The sequence below is a fragment of the Pinus tabuliformis genome, chromosome 1_2, assembly GCF_031772625.1.
Source record: "Pinus tabuliformis cultivar Carrire ecotype Pingquan chromosome 1_2, CPIR1, whole genome shotgun sequence".
NCBI lineage: Eukaryota > Viridiplantae > Streptophyta > Pinopsida > Pinales > Pinaceae > Pinus > Pinus tabuliformis.
In genome coordinates, this window is record NC_142298.1 from 670,953,047 (window position 1) to 670,970,908 (window position 17,862).

Here is a 17,862-nt window from a genome sequence, read left to right on the forward strand (position 1 = left end):
ACTGAAAGAATCCTCTGTCTTCATCAAACACTACGTCCCAACTGAAGCTAAGACGACCAATGTCTATATCTATCAGCCTATAGGCCTTGTGGTGGTCATTGTACCCTGTCATCATGAGTTTTTGGCTTTTGGAATCCAACTTAGAGCGCTTAGCAGCTGGAATCCAAACATATGAAACCAAGCCAAACACTTTGGGGTGACTGATCTGAGGCTTACAACCAGACCAAACCTCTTATGGAGTCTTCCCCTTAACAGCCTGAGTAGGTGATCGGTTAAGAAGATAGACAATAGTAAACACTGCTTCAGCCCAAAATTTGTTCGGAACACTCCTGTGTTGTAACATGGAACGAGCCATTTCAACAACCGTACGCTTGCGACGTTCAACAACACTGTTCTGCTTAGAAGTGTAGGGTGTAGTTAACTGGCGTTTGATGCCATGGGTATCACAAAAGTTGGAGAAAGCAGAAGAACAAAATTACCCCCCGTTATCTATCCTAAGAGTTATGATATTATAGCCAAACTCTTTTTCAACTAAGGACTTAAACTTTTGAAAGATACTAAATACATTAGATTTATGTTGTAGAAAGTACACCCACATCTTTCTACTGAAATCATCTACAATAAGCAAAAAATATTTGCAACCAGTAACTGAAGATGTATTCATAGGACCAAAAATATCAGCATGAATTAATTGGAGTACCTTAGATGCGCGCCAAGATTCTCCATCCTTGAATGAAGACCGATGTTGCTTTCTAGCTTGACAGGCGCCGCACACTCCCAACTGCTGAGTCTAAATATCAGGTAAGCCTGACACAAGTCCCTCCTGAGAGAGATGAGAGAGATACTGAATGTTTAGATGCCCATATCGCTGATGCTACAGAGTGCTGATGGGAGAAACACGAGCTGTTAGAGCCACTTCTGGAGAATCACCAGTGTCAAGAAGCTTGTATAAACCATGATCCTCTAGGCCAATAGCAACTGTAAGATGAGTCTCCCTGTCAATAATGGAGCACATGTGCGTACTGAACACTACATCAAGTTGAGGAGAGTTCCTCATAATCTGGCTGACAGACATCAGATTAATCTCCATACCAAGAACATAGTACACATTCAGGAAGATGAGTGTGCGCCCACCAGACTGGATCTGAACTGTACCTCTGCCAACCACTGTGTACTCTTCACCTTCGCCGAATACCACAGAATCACTGAAAGGTGAGAAGTCAATAAACCAGTCACGCCTGTGAGAAAAATGACGTGATGCACCAGAGTCAATGTACCAGGCAGAAGACGGGGCATGATTTGAGGACCTCTTAGCCATAAAGGCGTAAAAAGCAGATTCCTTCTGCTCAGAATGTTCTGCAACATTTGCTTGCTGATAAGACCCTCCCTGTTTCTTCTGTTCAGAAGCAATCCTCTGTTGGCAATCTTTCTTCATGTGGCCGAACTTGTGACAGTAATTACACTGCACATTTTTCTTCTTAGCGGGATCAGAAGGCTGAGAAGAACCTTTCTGCTAAAAGGATTGAGAGGATTGATATTTGGCAGCAAAAGCATTTTCTGAGGAGGCTAATGAAGCACTACTACCAAACTGCTGTTTCCAACGATCTTGCTGCATGAGTTTGGTGCATAACTCTGGAAACTTCAGATCAACATTAGTGGAGGTAATGTTGAGTGTTTCTATGAAGTGCTCATAAGGTTTTGGTAGACTTTTCAGAGTGATGACTACCATATCTTCTTCCTCCATGGTCCGACCAATGGCTTCGAGCTGATCTTGAATGTATTTAATCTTGTTAAGATGTTCCTATAAAGACATATGTTCTTCCATCATGATGGAGAACAACTGATTCTTAAGAAAAAAAGCTCTGCTCTTGTTGGATGTCTCGTGCAATTCCTTCAAATGTTGCCAGATTTCGACCGCTATCTTGCCGGAAGGAATTTGCGGTAACTGATCATCAGTCATAGAGAGTTTGAGAAGCATAACAGCCTCTCGATTTCGATCATCAAACTTATCTTGATCAGCGCCAGCTGTACCAGGTTTGAGCTCTTTGCCCAAAACAAGCTGGTCAGACGCCTATATTAAAAAATGGTCAATATCCTCTGTTTCCAGATGTTATAATTGGTGCCATTAAAGCGCTAACTGCCTTCCAACATCAGATTGGTTAGTGAGGTCATCTGCATGTTTCCCAAGACACAAAAAACAACAAAGGAGTCCGACACAGATTTCAATGCAGATGCCGGCTGATCTGCACAAAATCTAACAGGTGCTAGAAACAAAATTCAAATCCGTTGACTCGAAAAATCGAGGCACGGAAAACGATGCACCTAGAAAATTCTGACGATTACCTAGTTGAGATATCACAAAACCCACATCAAATTTGTAATCGGAAATTTTTTTCGACAAATGAAAAAAGTAAAATACCTTGGTCGAAAAAATACGAGCTTCAGATTTCAGCCTTCGTAATTTCTGCCTTCTGCTGTGCGTTGCCACAAATTCCTTGGGGAAAAAAATCACAAGGTGAGCTGCTGCTGTCGATGATTTCTTGGTTCAAGTAACCCTGTCCGAGATTGAACCTGAGACCATGAAACTACAAAGCGATACAGATGCCTGATTCAACAGATTTTCTGAGAAGATTTCTCGTAATTCCTCCAGATCACCACGCGCAGCCTCACGCACAAATGTGTATATACGTCCAATAGAAATGTGTGAGTGAGAAGAAGGGATTGGGAATATATGAAGGCGATAGCTGGAAACATGCGTGTGATTAGCTGGTGAGCTCACGTCACATGCTCACGTCAACAGATGTCGAAACCTTTCGGAAGCCCTTGCGCATCAAATTTCGAGAAGGAGCAACCTCAATACCTCGTGGACAAAAGCAAACAGATGCTTCTTGGTGTATTATCACAATGCAAAGAAAAATAAAATCTTCGAAACCGAGAAGAAAAACTTCTCTAGACCTGATCTTCGTCCAACAATAACAGAGCTGACAAGAAAACCCGCTATTGAGTTCCTTATCCAAATAAAATCGAACAACTGTGACTTGAATTAATCAGCGAATAGTGAATCAGGATTTTATGTGAGTGCTACTGAGATCAGGTGGGAATGTAAATAAATTGATAGAAATTGAAACACAGAAAGAGCGTGATGGTGAAAACCCTATTTACAAACGCCGCAAGGAACATGCAACCATTATAATCTTTTCAAGTATTGTTGAACACGTCGGTATTCCAGTCAGTCGTACAGGCTGAAGAACTTCACAATAGAGACGCTAACCCTCGGGGGACAATAGTGCCTCGGTGACACGATGCTCTCGATTTCGGATTCCGTCTTCGGCATCAATGCCTCTGGTAAAAAATTCAGACCCCTAGAGAGCAATTTCGAAATGAACATGAAATTTTTCAAACAGTGAAAAATTATTTCGAAAAAAATACCTGTGCTCTGATACCATAATCAATGAATGAATTGAATTGATTTACAATAAGCAGTAAAGCTCAATAAATAATACAACTGAATTTACAGAAACAACAAGTTTCTACTAGGAAAGTAGAAACAACAAGTTTCTACTAAGAATATAGAAACAACAAGTTTCTAACAAGAAACTACTAATTACAATCATAGATGAGCAGTAAACACTAAAATAGCATTATTCTAATAATATAACTTGCAAAATGGGATGACCATGACACATGGATCGCTGATATGTGATCCTATCCTTGTTGAAAAAATTGGTACTTCCGCCTCCTTGGAACTTTGACAATTTGAGGGCAACATGTGACATAAAATTATGACGAGGAGAAAAGACATTGGTTCACAGCAATATAGCCTCATGTGAAAATATACGACCTTACTCATAATTTAAAGATTAAAGTGTGATGATGTTGTTTAGAAGTTAAATGCATCTTTGCATTATATATTTAGAAGAATGACACCTATTTCATTATCTATAATTGCTCAATTTTTGAAAAATGAAAGAAAGGTATCACTATTCATACCTTTGAAGAAAGCCTGTGGAAAAGAGGCCGAGTTCCTCTTCAAGGATGAAGATCAAAGTGATTGTAGATCTGAATCATCCGATATTGCTCTATGATCACTAAATATTTATGTTTCTAAAAGAATTGATATCACATATGATTTAAAGGAGTTTGGTACTAAAGATCTTCCTTTATGAAATCCATTGCTACAATAATTTGAAGAAGCCAAGTTACCTGGTTTGTTGTGACCAAGGATATTAGATGAACTTGTTGGTGACAAAGATTCTTAGTTGATAACATATGTGCTGTTGTGGAAGACCTTGCATTTACTAATTTGAAAACCCTAGCAAGCAACATGGCTTGGATAAGTAAGCCCTAAGGTTTATTGGACAAAACCCTAGGATTGTTGCTTTCGTTGAAAGAAAAAACCCGAGCTCCCGCAAGGAAGGAATGACATCTTAATGATGATGTGGAAGAGGTTGATTTACAACAAAGTTACCAACTTAACGAGAACTGTACCGAGTTCTCGTTTTTTTAAAGATTGCATAAAATCATGATTTTCATGTTGATTTTGAAAAGCGTTGATGACATCAACCCTTTTTTGGAGAAACATATTTTTGACACTTAAAATTTTCTTATGTATTAAGTAAGGACATTTTTTAAAAATGTTTGTGATTTTTGTTGAAAATGTAACTAGTATCGATCTTCATAATTGTTGTCTAGCTCATGACATGTAATTCATATGTATTTGTCAATAGAAAAAGAAAAAGAAAAAGAAAAATTATTGTAAAAGATCAAAGAAAAATTATTTATAAGCATGGGTTTCATGCTTTATTTATTTTGTTTCTAGGTCAAAGCACCCATTGAGTATTTTTAGGTTTGAGTCATGAGTCTTTGTCTTAATCATCATGTTCTAGACCCTTCTTGGGCTTCTTATGTAAATAAAAGAAAATTAATTTACGCTAATATGTGTCTTGTCCCACCAACAAGTCAGCCTTTTCCTTGGAGAAGTCAGCCTGGTAAGAGAGCATTCGACCTCACAGAAAGGCTATATATATGTGAAGGAATTCAACCTCATTTGTTAACTTAACAATCAAGAGTTCGATTTGCAATAGTAAGCAAGCAGAATAGGAGCGAAATGCAAGATAAGAAAGAAAGAATCCTAGCGTAGAAAGAAGAAACCCTAGAAGAACTTCTAAATCCAAAAAGTACCTTGTTTATGCTCACACATGCGAGAAATATGAGGCAACAATGCGAGTTACAGGACCAAAGATTGCAGGTAGAATTGCAGAAGGCCGAAACCCTATTTGATTAGTTTGAGGGTTGATTTGAGTTGACCCTTTGGTAGATTTCGTCTTGTCTTGAAAGAAGATTCTTGTGGGCTCGCTTGGTGGTTGGAGGAGAGTCTTTGTCTTGGTCAAAGGGGCTTGATTGTCTTATTTGATTTGGTTCTTCAAGGAAGAGAAGAAAATTTTGGGTTTTCCACAAAAGAGGGGTTTTGCCCTAGCTGAGAGCCTATATCCTGTGTTCTTGTGATTTGATCTTCATGCATTTATGTTTTGGTATGCTTGTTGATAAGAAGATAAAAGAAGACCTAACGAAGATAACAATACATCTCAAGTAATTATCAAGATAAGATAATCTTTTAGCCTTCCTGATTTTCTAACAATTTTCATGCCAATTTTGAAAAATGTTTATGCAACATCGATTTTTTTATTTTTTATCTGGGGGGCATAGTTATGACATTTTAAATTTTCTTATGTCTTAAGTATGAACATTTTTTAAAAATGTTGGTGATTTTCATTCTGATTTAAAAAAACATTCATGCAACATCAACCTTTTTTTTTGGTGGGGTGGGGGGGCTTGTTTTGGCACTTCAACTTTTCTTATGTCTTAAGTATGCACATTTTTTTTTTTAAATGTTGGTTATTTAACCATTTTTCAAGTTGTCTTCTTCTTCTTTGTTTTTTTTTTGAGATGCTTGTTCTTTAAGTGTTTTTCAAGTGTGTTTTTTGTTTCTTTTTGCAATGATTTTTTTGTAATGAAATTTTCAATTTCTTTGCTAAGTGAAAAAATAATAAAATTAATATTTTGAAGTTAAATTTTTTTATAGATTTCTTTATTGTTAATTAATACTTCAATACACAAAATAATTGTCGCTAAAAAAATTATTTTTGAACAGTAAAAATACAGATTTTGCATATAGATATAATTAAAAAAAACATATTTTGAGACTTTTTCGTTAAAAATGACATGTCAAATAAATGTTTTTAATGGAAAAAATAGCAAATTTTATGAGTTTTATGTCAAAAAATGATAATATTTGATGTTTTAAAAAAAATAATGATTGTCATAAAAATTTAAATAAATATAACAAAATTAGAAAAAATTAAAAACTATTTTAACAAAAAAAGGGGGTCAAAATAAAAATAAATTGTTTAAAATAAAAATAAATTGAAAACAAAATTAAATAAAATTAAAAGAAACAATTTAAAAATATTTTAAACAAAATTTTGAAAAAACAAAATTAATTAAAACAATATAATTTAGTTAAAATCAATATTTAAAAAAAATGGAAAAAGAAAATTAAAAATACTATTAAAAAACAAAAAAATTAAACAATTAAAAAAAACGTTGTTTTAGAAATTAAAAACAAAAATTAAAACGTTATTAAAAAATTATTAAAAATGAGACGAAACAAATTAAAAAAAGACCAAACAAATTAGAAAAAAAACATAACTTAATTAATTTTTTTAAAATATTATACTAAATTATTAAAAAAAATTAAAAATTAAGAATTAAAAAATAATAAAAAAATGTATTAAAATATAAATTTAAAAAAATAACAATAATAAAATATAAAAATATTAAAAAAACATTAAAAAAAATATTAATAAAAGTAATCAAATTAGAATTTAGAAAAAAAGATAATAAAAATAAAACTATTAGAAAAAACATAAAAAAAATGGGACGGTCCCTGCCTTGGCCACTCTGCCAAAGGGTTGCTCTTGTTGCCCCGGCGTCCTTTGGCACCATGGCTGGGGTGGGGGGTCAGTTCCCTTAATTGACCCCCGCCCACAACACGTTGTATAGCGTGTTGTTGGCGGGGGTCGATTCCACTCCAGCTGCCATGGCGCCGCCCACAACAAGCTATCACAGCAAGTTTCACTTTCTACCTCCTTGTCTAGCCTTTTGCCCTACCTTGATCATCCAGGGACATCATCAATCAATACCATCCTCATTTGAGCCTTAAAATATGATAGAAAAAACTTGACATTTCTAATTAGTAATTTTTGGCTTGGGTGGAGTGTACATTGTCGCTAAAATCATGACGGGATTTCAACAATCAACACCACCATTATAGGGGTACATAAAGGGTTTGGTGCTCTTGATCGTTAGCCAATCCCATACCCTCATACATGATAGATTGAAATACTAGGCTTCCATCTCTGTTAAAAAAAGGTAATATCATTCATTTTGACAAAATATGACATTGTTCTTTAGCTTGGCAAAAGTTCCAGTGCCATATGTTATCTATGCTTTCCGTGTTTGCTGTTTTTCCAGGCACATGCAACTGCAGCGGTGTTTAACTTCTGTGAAAATTGTACACCAGATGTTTTAGCACCTTACTTAGATGGAATAGTGGGAAGACTGCTTATTCTTTTACAGGTGATTTCATGTTCATTATTTTGTGCAAATTATTGTTGTCTTCATGACACTGAGAAGTGGCCAGAAATATTTTTTACTAATTATTTCATATTTCAGAATGGTAAGCAAATGGTACAGGAGGTTGCACTTACAGCTTTAGCCTCAATTGCAGATTCATCGAAGGTATTCTTGCAAGGCTTATGTTTAACTCAGATATGCTGTTTATATTTGGAATCTGCTATGTTTTGTTTGGATATTTTCCAATAAATGAAAGTAACGTGTAGTTTTCATCTATACAGGAACATTTTCTGAAATGTTATGATGATGTGATGCCTTTTTTGAAAGCCATATTAGCAAAGGCCTCAGACAACTCCAACCAAATGTTCTGTGCCAAGTTGATCGAATGCATTAATCTGGTTGGAATTGCTGTTGGAAAAGTCAAGTTCAGACATGATGCCAAAGAGGTACATTATAATCCAAAACATCACATTTTTAGACCCTTATCTAGAGTTGAAAACAATCTTGATTTGTTCTAAACTGACAAACAGTTTATTCTGAATATGTCTCATCAAACAGCAGAGAATGGTTGATATTGGTAACAATTGTGAGGGTCGTGAAGTGAAAATAGAACTTTCTTGTTTAAAGTAAATCTTAGTTTAATAATGGTTGATTAGGTACTAGACTTAAGTCTAGAGTTGAAAAAAATCTTGATTTGTTCTAAACTAACAAAGAGTTTATTTTGAATATCTGTCTCATCAGACAGTAGAAAATGGTTGCTATTGGTAAGAATTGTGAGGGTTGTGAAGTGAAAATAGAAGAACTTTCTTTATTAAAGTAAACATTAGTTTAATAATGGTCAATTGGGTATAAGATTTAGGCATTAATAAAGTTAATTAGACTTTGTCTTATATCACTTTAGTGTGTATTTAGGTCTATCTTACATTCATAAAGTGGATTGACTCGACTCCATTATAACTTATATAAGAAAATTTTCACTTTCTTACTATTCACTCAATACAAAAAATTCTTTCGAGTTTTCTTGGATTCTTTATGCGTTCGGTTTTCCTAAATATGGTATCAGAGCCAATTTAATCCAGTAAGTATGCTCTTATTTTGCATTGTATGGTGATCTGGAGAGTCAAAAAAGTGTGATTAGATTGATGTGTGTGTGAAAGCGTGAAGACCTAGGGACTGCTGCCGACATAGATAGATTGAAGGATTGCTATTGTAGCACATTGAAGAGTGAAAAGAGTTTCATTGAAAGCAGGTATTGTTTCCTTTCCTCTGAAGCAAGGTCATTTTTTGAAAAATTTCAACCACCATACAGCATTTTTCAGCAATGATTTCTAGAGTTGTACGGAACAGTCATACAGTACAGCAATGTAGTTGTACTGAATCCATAAAGCCATATGGAATCATATGGAATTGCTCAGTAAAGTGCAGAAAATTTTGATTTACATTCTGTTACCTCCTCTTCTAGCTGGGGTACCTATAGGAAATCTTTTTGCTTGCATTTGGTGAACAGGGCTGGATATGAGCAGATCACAAATCTGTCAAATATAGTTGTTGTTACAGTGAATCTTCAGGTGAAATATCTCATTGGCATAACAGGGACAACTGTTTCATCTCCAAACAAAATAAATTATAGCTGGAAAACCAAGAAAAGATGGAACAGATTTATCTACGAGAAAAAAACTCTTGTGAAGTCTGGATGTGCAACTAGTAATTTAGTGTCTTTGCAGATAGCAATCTGCTTTTGTGTGCAAAGATTTTTATTAGCAATTCTTCTGTCAGCCAGGCCACTCCGAGAGAGCCATCATCTAAAAAGACACATCTACACCCAAGTCACTAGCACTTGTAGAAAAGTTAATTGTTGGTTCAATTCCGTGGTCCCAGCTACTATCAAAGAAGAATGTACACTCACAGCATTTTCAGGCAGTACGGGCATTAAACTGGAGTCATTTGCCTCATATGGGGATTTGTGTTGTAGTGGATCTCAAATTTCCATTGAGCAGTGCAACTCAGTATTAATATCTGAAACAAAATCTATGCTAGTGACAGGCACATCTTTTCCCATGGACAGAAAACGCTATATCAGTAACAAGAATAAACTAGCAGAAGGTTCTTCTTATTCTTTTGAGAACAGTAAAAATGATGACAAAAGTAAAAACTTTGCGCAGTCACCACGGTCTCTGCGGAATTTGTCATAAGTGGCTGGAGGTATGATTTGCTACAAGTGTAAAGAGTTGGATCATACAGCTCCGTTCTGCTTGAATTGGAGTTCTCCACGCACCAGTAGTCTCCATGTATTTCTGCTGCAAAAAAATTCTAGGTTCAAGCATTGGAAATTGGAATAACTCTTTAGAGGCTGCAGGTCCTGGATACTAGAGGGCTTATGAGAATGTTCAAACTTCTGAGCAAAGCTCTTGCCCTTTGACAAACAAGAACGGGAGGGGAACACCTCATCAAATAGCTTATTTTGCAGGTTTCCAGACCTGTGAGTCATATGCGACCTTCAAAGGGTGATCAGGACAATAATCATCTGGCTAGGGGAGATAATATCATTTTTGAAGATGCACATAAATCATATATTGTTGTAAATTTAAAGTGCTGAAGACTAACAGTAAATCACTGTGGCAAATAGCTGTTGCATTTTCTGCCGCCATACTCAGAGGTTCTGGGGAAAGAACTCGCTGGATATCAGATGGGTTTGACGACTGAGGCTTGGGCACCATCAAATCTCCACCATGGCACTTAGCACATTTGAGTTTAAAAGACTAAGCTCTGGCTCTGACATGACATGTTATCAGAGCAGGAAGTTGTCCCATGAAAGGGTCCAGCCGCGCGTGTCAATTCAGGGTTTAAAAGATGGTCAAACTCAATCTGTGGTTCCAAACTTCTTATTTTGGTGGAAAACATGGGGCATGTCCATTATGGATTTAAGATCCGAAGGGCATACTTTCTCTTCTTGACGGCACTGTAATTCCTAGTTGGAGAATCTACTCAATTGCTTCCAGGAACATTATGTAACTTAAAGGGATGAATCTTACTATAATTTCAGTGGACCTGAAATGTGTGAACCCTTGCAAAGGAACATTGTGATCATGAGAGATCAAATATTTACTTATCAACTCCATTTTTATGGAGCATTTATTTATTTTCTCATTGTCCATGTGGAAAAACCACTTTTTTTTTTTTTTTTAATTATATTTTATCTTATGCAATAATTGTTTAAGTTCTAGAAGTTAGACTAGGTCCAAGGAACTCCATTGTAAAGGGAGTTCCTTACCTTCCCTATATAAAGTAAGAATTTCCCCATTTGTATTCATGGTTGGACGGCAGGAGTATTCTGCTCTTGGGGTTTATGAAAATTTTCTTGGTGCCATTAGGGTTTTGGGTTTATTATGTGATACATGTTTCAATCTAGTAGGCTTTTCTTTCTTGGTTTCATCTGCAATATATTTTAAGGGTTTAATTTGTAAATGATCCAGCAGCACAAAATGTGTAGTGATATCAATCCACCAAGGGACAATGGTCACTTGGAAGGGGGGTGTCAAAGACATAGGTCTTCATGCCCCTTTGTTGGTGTGAACTAATCACTGAGGTTCTTTGCTATATAGACCCTTGAAGGGGTTCCCTTAGTAAATTCTTATTTTGTTTTATGCCATAGTCGTTCCCTGTAATGAGGGCAATCCTATTGAGGAATCCTCTCTAGTAGGTTCTTGACCTTACGATTTACCTTGATTGGTTGGGAAACTACCAGCCCTTAGATACAAGTTTCTCCTCCTTGATATCCTCTCGTCCTTAACTTTCCCTTTGTTGAGAAATCTAGGGCATAGCAATTAGGTGATTTCTCTTCTAATGATAACTACTTGTGAATGCTTTTTACTTCTTTAGATTAAGATCTTCTTTTTACTTAGATTATTATAGTGTTCTTCTTCATCAAACAACTACCAATGCATAAACAATAAAGAGACAAGAGACACAAAATGTAGGCGATCAGCCAGGGCCAAAACCTCTCCAACTTGAGAGGAAAACCCAAATGAATTCTTCTTCTTATAGAAACTTCAATTGACAAATTCCAAGACCCTTGACCTATTCACCTCTCCAAGACCAAGTCACAAGCCTTCTTCTCTTCCTTTAGTCAACGATGGTCAAATTGCTTGCTTCTTTTTCCTTCTTGACTATCTCGGCTCCTTTGACTATCTCGGCTCCTTGGATCAGACCTGCAACTCTCGGCTTCTTCAGAAACCCTAGTTGCAACACGTGTGAAGTAGATTGACCAACTTTTATTCCTTGTTACCACTTCGCTTGGATGGGGAGACTTCCTTCTTCACTTCGGCTTGATGAATGCAATGTCTTCTTCCTTGATTTGACTTTTAGACTGGTCTATTCTCGGTCCTTCTCTGTAGTGTTGAAAAGTGTAACTAGGTCCGATCTTCATAATGACATGTAATTGTGATTTTATCTAAAATATGTAAAGAAGAAAAATAAAATTATTGTAATACTTGCATCATGGGTTTCATGAGCAAGAGATTTTATTTCTAGATAAGGCTCCCATTGTGAGCCCTTGGGGATATTGTAATCTAGTCATAAATGTCTAAAGAGTCATTGTCATGTATTAAAGGCATGTTACACATTGTAAGAAGTCGAATTTGTTTTTGTAATTCACCCTCCAAGACCAAGTTGCTAGTCCTCTCTCAAGTCGGCCTACAATGAAAGGATAATTCTAGAACGATGAAGTCAGCCTACTCCAAGTGATCATGTCGGCCTAATAGTGATGGTCCAACCACTATATATAGCAGTGCTTGGCCTCATTTGGAGGACATCAATTCAGTGAAGCAAGTCTCTAACAATAAGTGTGAAAATCATACTAGAAGGAGCCCTTAACATTAGCGAAGAACGAAGGAAGAAAAGCGAAGGAAGTGACATCATTTGTGGACTATTTTTGAGCTATTCTACCCTCATACGTGCTAAGATTACAGATTTGAAGGAGGCCGAAAGTCATACAAGGGTGATCAAGTTTGAGTAAAGACTTCGCTAAAAGAAGTCGAGTAGAAGTGTAACGAATCTCCCTCCAAAAGGGAGACTATTCAAGGAGCAAAAGTCAATCTAGGGTTTTTATTGTGAGGAAAAGAGTTGCAGACCTACAAGAAGAAGCTGAAATTTTGAAAGAAGCCGAGAGGAGGAAGAAGAAGAGCAACGTTGATCTAAGGGTGAAGAGGAGGTTTGTGACTTAATCTTGGAAGGGCTCTAGTGTCAAGGGTCTTTGTCATGGTCTTGTTATTCGTCAATTGAAGGTTCTATAAGAAGAATTTGTTTGGGTTTTCCTCTCAAAAAGTGAGAGGTTTTGGCCGTGCCTGATAGCCTACATGTTGTGTCTCTATTCTCCTTTATTGTTCATGCATTGGTAATTGTCTTGATGCAAAGAACTCTATAATAACATAAATAAGAGAAGATTACAAACAAAAGTGAAAAATCTCTCACAAGCAATTATCTAAGTAGAGAAATCACCTAACTCTTGATGTGCTAGATTTCTCAACGTGTAGCAGATCTTTCCTTCGCATGTGTGATGTATATGAGCCCTAAAAATAGATCCGAAATAGTTCGTATATCTTTCCTTCTTCTTTTCTTGGAGATGAGGCTTCCTTCTTGAGCTTTTCACAGTTCTTTCTTACTTCAGACCTTGACCGAAATCCTGTCCTTCAAATGAGGTTGAGCTGCCCTATTTATAGTGGTTTGTGCATCCATAATAAGGCGACTTGAATTGGAGCTTAGGCCGACTTGTCATTCTGGAAACATCTTTAGGCCAACTTGAAGGAGGTTCTTGAGCTTGGTCTTGGAGGGTTTCTTAATGACTCATTTACATATGTAACATGCCCAACAAGGGTCTTTAAACTTTGAGATTGACTCAATGAACTTTATGACTTGATGATTAACCCTAAAGGCTCACAATGGGAGCCTTAACTAAAATAAAATTCCTTGCTCATGAAACCCATGAGATAAGCATTACAAAAATAATTTATTTTATTCTTTACATCAATTGCATAAAAACATATTTACACATGTCATTATGAAGACCAAACCTAGTTACACTTTTCAACACCCTTAAATTCATTGCCCTTGAATATTGGCACTAATCCTCTCATCCTACCATTCCTTTTTTGTTTAAAAATCCCAATTTATTCATTGGGCTTATTGGCGATTGTTACCCACCACCAATGGGTGACCCCTATAGCAAATTTTTTCCTAGATTTGTCTTTCACTGACAACCAACAACCCCTTGCAACCACTAGATAGCTCGATGTGCCACCATTCTCCACCACCTAAGCTAGCCATTCTGTGTCCTTGCCCATCTGTTATTATCGTATGTTTGAAGGTTGGCCTTCCAACCCTGAAGGTATGACTTTTAATTATGTAATTGGGTGTTTATGCTTCTTTTTCTTGGGCACATTTGGACATGGATTACTAAGGGGATTCGACAGAAAGAATGGGCTTGGATTGTACTCTTGTTCCCTTTTCTCAAATTGGGGGTTAATCTTGTATCCTAGTCGCATGGGATCTCCCCTATTGGCTAGTAGCTTTAGGAGTGGCACTATAGGGGAAACCCTAATTTTGGTAGCGTGGTCCCACTTCCCGATACCATATATTTCACTCCCCTCCGCTCATTACAAGTCCTTTTCACATTTTTCCCATCTGGATCCACATTTGTCCATTGGGTCCACAAGGCGTTAGCCTCCCCTTCCCCTTGTCCACACTTTGGGTCGGTCCTGGAATGATGCCCTGGAGGTTGATGCAGCTAAAAAGAAAGATAAAAGCATAATTTGGCCACTTACAATAGGAAATGTACCACAAAATGCAAAAGGTGTCCGAGACATTAAAAATTAGCTCGTGTGTAAAAGCCAAAGATGAGCTCTACTTCCTATCACTATGGCCATCATTGTAGTTCCTAGGGCCCCTATGAGTGCCCCCCTGCATCATTAAGGAATCCATGATTGTCCCAACCCTTGGTGGGGGATGAACTGCCCAATCTTGGGGGGTTATCACTACTTCATCATACGTATCATGCTCTCGTCCCCTGGATCCCCGAGCAGTAAAATGAAGAAAAATCAATAAAAGGCAAAAGGCATATGAAGAAAGGTGGAAAAACAAAGGTCGGGGTAACTCATGTACCACGATTGCTCCCTCCTACATTCATATATCATAGGTGTGGACTTCCCTCATTCTAGCTTCCCTTGTACCATGGGATGTGGTTTGGAGCCTTCCCTATTGCCCCACTCCGTTTGGTTGATTTTTGTAGCTTGGGACATGCTCCAAGCCTTAAGGATCAAGGGTTTGGAGGAAGGAGCTCCACAAGTGGCCTTGTGGGCTTTGTTATCCACCATTTTGTGGGTGACATCCGTAGGAGATTTTTTTTTTCTCCAAGATAGTCCTCAGCCAACAGCCACCAACTAGCTCATTGTGCCATTTCTTCGCCACCTGAGCAAGCCATGTGGTCCTTCGCCCATCTGCCATGATCGTATATTTGAAGGTGGGCCTCTCGAACCTAAAGGTATGCCTTGTAATTTGGTAATTGAGTATTGTAGTTTGCTTATAATGAACACTTCTGGACATGGATTAAAGGGGGGATTTGGCGGAAAGAATGGGTGAGGTTTGTGCTCTTGTCCCTATACCCCTTTTAGATATTAACCTTGGATTCTAGTCCCGTGGGATCTCTTTTACTGGCCGTTTGGCTTTAGTGATGGTCTTTCATAGGAAACCCTGATTTTGGTCGTGTGGACCCTCTTCCTTATCCGCTTATATTACTCTTTTTCTGCTCATTATTACCCCATTCATCATTTCTCCCACCTGGGTCCACATTCCTCCACTGGGTCCACATAGGGTTAGCTCGCCCCTTTCCCTCACCCACACCTTGGGTCGGGCCTGGAATGATGCTTGGAGGTTGATGCAGCTAAAAAAAAAAGATAAAAGCATATCTGGCCACATTCAATAGGAAAATTTACCACAAAATGCAAAAGATGGCAGGGACTAACACATTTAGCACGTGAGCAAAAGCCAATACATGAGATCTACCCCATCATCATGGCCATCACCCTAGTTCCTACAGGTTCTATGAGCCTCCATCCTCACATAGGAACCCATGATTGTCCCAATCCCTGGTGGGCAATGAACCGCGCTACATTTAAAAGGGGGTATTCACTACTATATCTTATGCATCATGCTCTTATCCCTTTGAGCCCCGAGCAGTTAATCAAAGAAAATCATTAAAAGGCAAAAGGCATATAAAGAAGGGTGGAAAATGTTGAAAATAATACCAAGGAGAGGTGTTACTCGGCATTTATCCTTTTTAGCCTAGTAGACACATTAATGTCTTTTATCTTGGTGACATTTATGAGTTATATTAAATGTGAAAATTTCTAAAATGGAAATCCTACTGCAGTGATTAATATGACTTCTTCTACTTATTACTTCAGAAATAAGTTATCTACTGTATTTTTACGTTAAATATCAAAGCAAATTCTATTGCAACCTTCACAATTAAAATATTGCAGAAATTAAATGAAGTAAAATGCTGGCACATATACTAATCTGATATTCACCCTATGAGTGACATCAGTTAAAGATTTATTAAACTAAAGGTATTACAGACTCATGTGCTGGTGTGTGTTCTGTGTTATTGAAACAACGGATTGATCAGATTGCCAATACACAGACAAATAGAATGGAAAGACAACAGAGAAATACAGTAAGCAACACAAAGACACAAACAATTTTTAATAAGGAGTTCACCCTATCCTCCAAGGCTACATCTCCAGTCTAGCTTTCAGTGGTGGCCTTGTTTTATTATGTCTTTAAGTAGAGAAATTACAATACAGGGACTCAATGTGAGTTCTCCTGAAGCAAATTTTGCTTGGCAAGGTGGTTCTTGGATTCCCCAAGCCACTTGGAGTGCACAGACTCTTCTTCTTCCTACCAGCTCTATGACCTTTTGGTCTACGGTGGAAAGAGCCAAATGTGATGCTCAGTCCGGACAGATTCCTCTATGGGAAGGCTTGATTCCTCAAGCTCTCTGGTGCTCGGCGCTGCCTATGGTAAGTTCGGCCCTCTGTCTCTTCTGCTTGGCTTTATTGTTCTCTGTGTTCAGTCCTTCTCTCAGGGTTCACTGTTCACTGTCTCTCTTGGTCGCTTGGACTCTTCTCAACTCTGAATCCAACTGATTCGACTATCTCCATTCATGGCTTTTAGCCATTCGATCCCTATGCCTATTCGGTTCCTCTTCCACTTGTCAATTCGCCTTCTGCAGCTGCGCTTGGAGTTCCCTGTGTTCGGCGTCATCATGAACGCTCAGGGAGTAGCCACTTGTCCTCCTCTAAATGGCGCCAACATTCTTCGTCAGTTCGTTTCTTCAGTTACGCTGTGGATGCATTCTTCCTCCACCGTGGCGGTCAAACAGATTCCAAATCCCTTTAGAACGCGGCTTAATTCCCTGTCGATTCCGCTTCTTTCCATCGGGTGCAATCTCAGCTGTCCGATCTGGGCCCTCCAGATCCGACGCCATACGCACATTTCACGTGGTTGACTTGCTCGACCAATAGTGCACGATCAACGGTGGTTTTCTCTCACCTCCGCCTGCCACGCGTCGATCGGTGGCTCCTCTTACCGTTCAAGGGCGCGCCGATCAATACCACCGGTTTTCCAGTGCGCATATCCCGCCTTCGTACGTTAGCGTTTTTCGCTTTTTCCGCCCGCGGTTTCCTGGCTCCCACTGTGACCGAGTGCTCAGCCTTCCCCTTCAGGGTCCTGTTCGCCTAGCGAGCGCTAATCGCGCGTCAAAAACCTCTTCCTTTTCCCATTCCGGGGCTCCTAGGGGCTACTTTGGTCTCCTGCACGGTCTCCATGGGCCTTGGTTAGCGCGCTTTGATCGAGGTCCTCATCGTTCCACGTCAGCTGCCATTGCCACTGGTTCAGGGTGTTTTTGATACTTGTTTTGGATTTCCTTAGAGATTTGTTCAACCTGATTTAGTCATGGTTCTCGACATTCTTTCTATGGATCCAATTCGGATCACGGCCTCCCCACTGAAAAGCTTTTGGACCACCAAAAGTTGGTTTTCAAGCATCGACTAAGTGAGGATACTGTTTCTTCACTTGTCCAATCTCAATCCACTTTGCGCTGCTCGGCTTTGAACCTTTGAGCCCAATCCTGAGGTACTCAACTTCTCCCCTGCGCGTTGTCCTCACCTTCCT

General features: G+C 38.3%; 1 protein-coding gene across 2 annotated transcripts in view; it reads left to right on the forward strand.

Moving 5' to 3' along the window:
- LOC149207478 (uncharacterized) overlaps positions 1 to 17,862 on the forward strand; it is a 323,080-nt gene that overhangs the window by 125,022 nt on the left and 180,196 nt on the right. For both annotated transcript variants that reach the window (XM_089395732.1, XM_089395733.1), the window contains exons 3-5: positions 7,534 to 7,638; positions 7,735 to 7,800; positions 7,917 to 8,081. In XM_089395732.1, the coding sequence (XP_089251858.1) occupies positions 7,534 to 7,638; positions 7,735 to 7,800; positions 7,917 to 8,081 (336 nt within the window). The remainder of the gene's footprint in view (positions 1 to 7,533; positions 7,639 to 7,734; positions 7,801 to 7,916; positions 8,082 to 17,862) is intronic.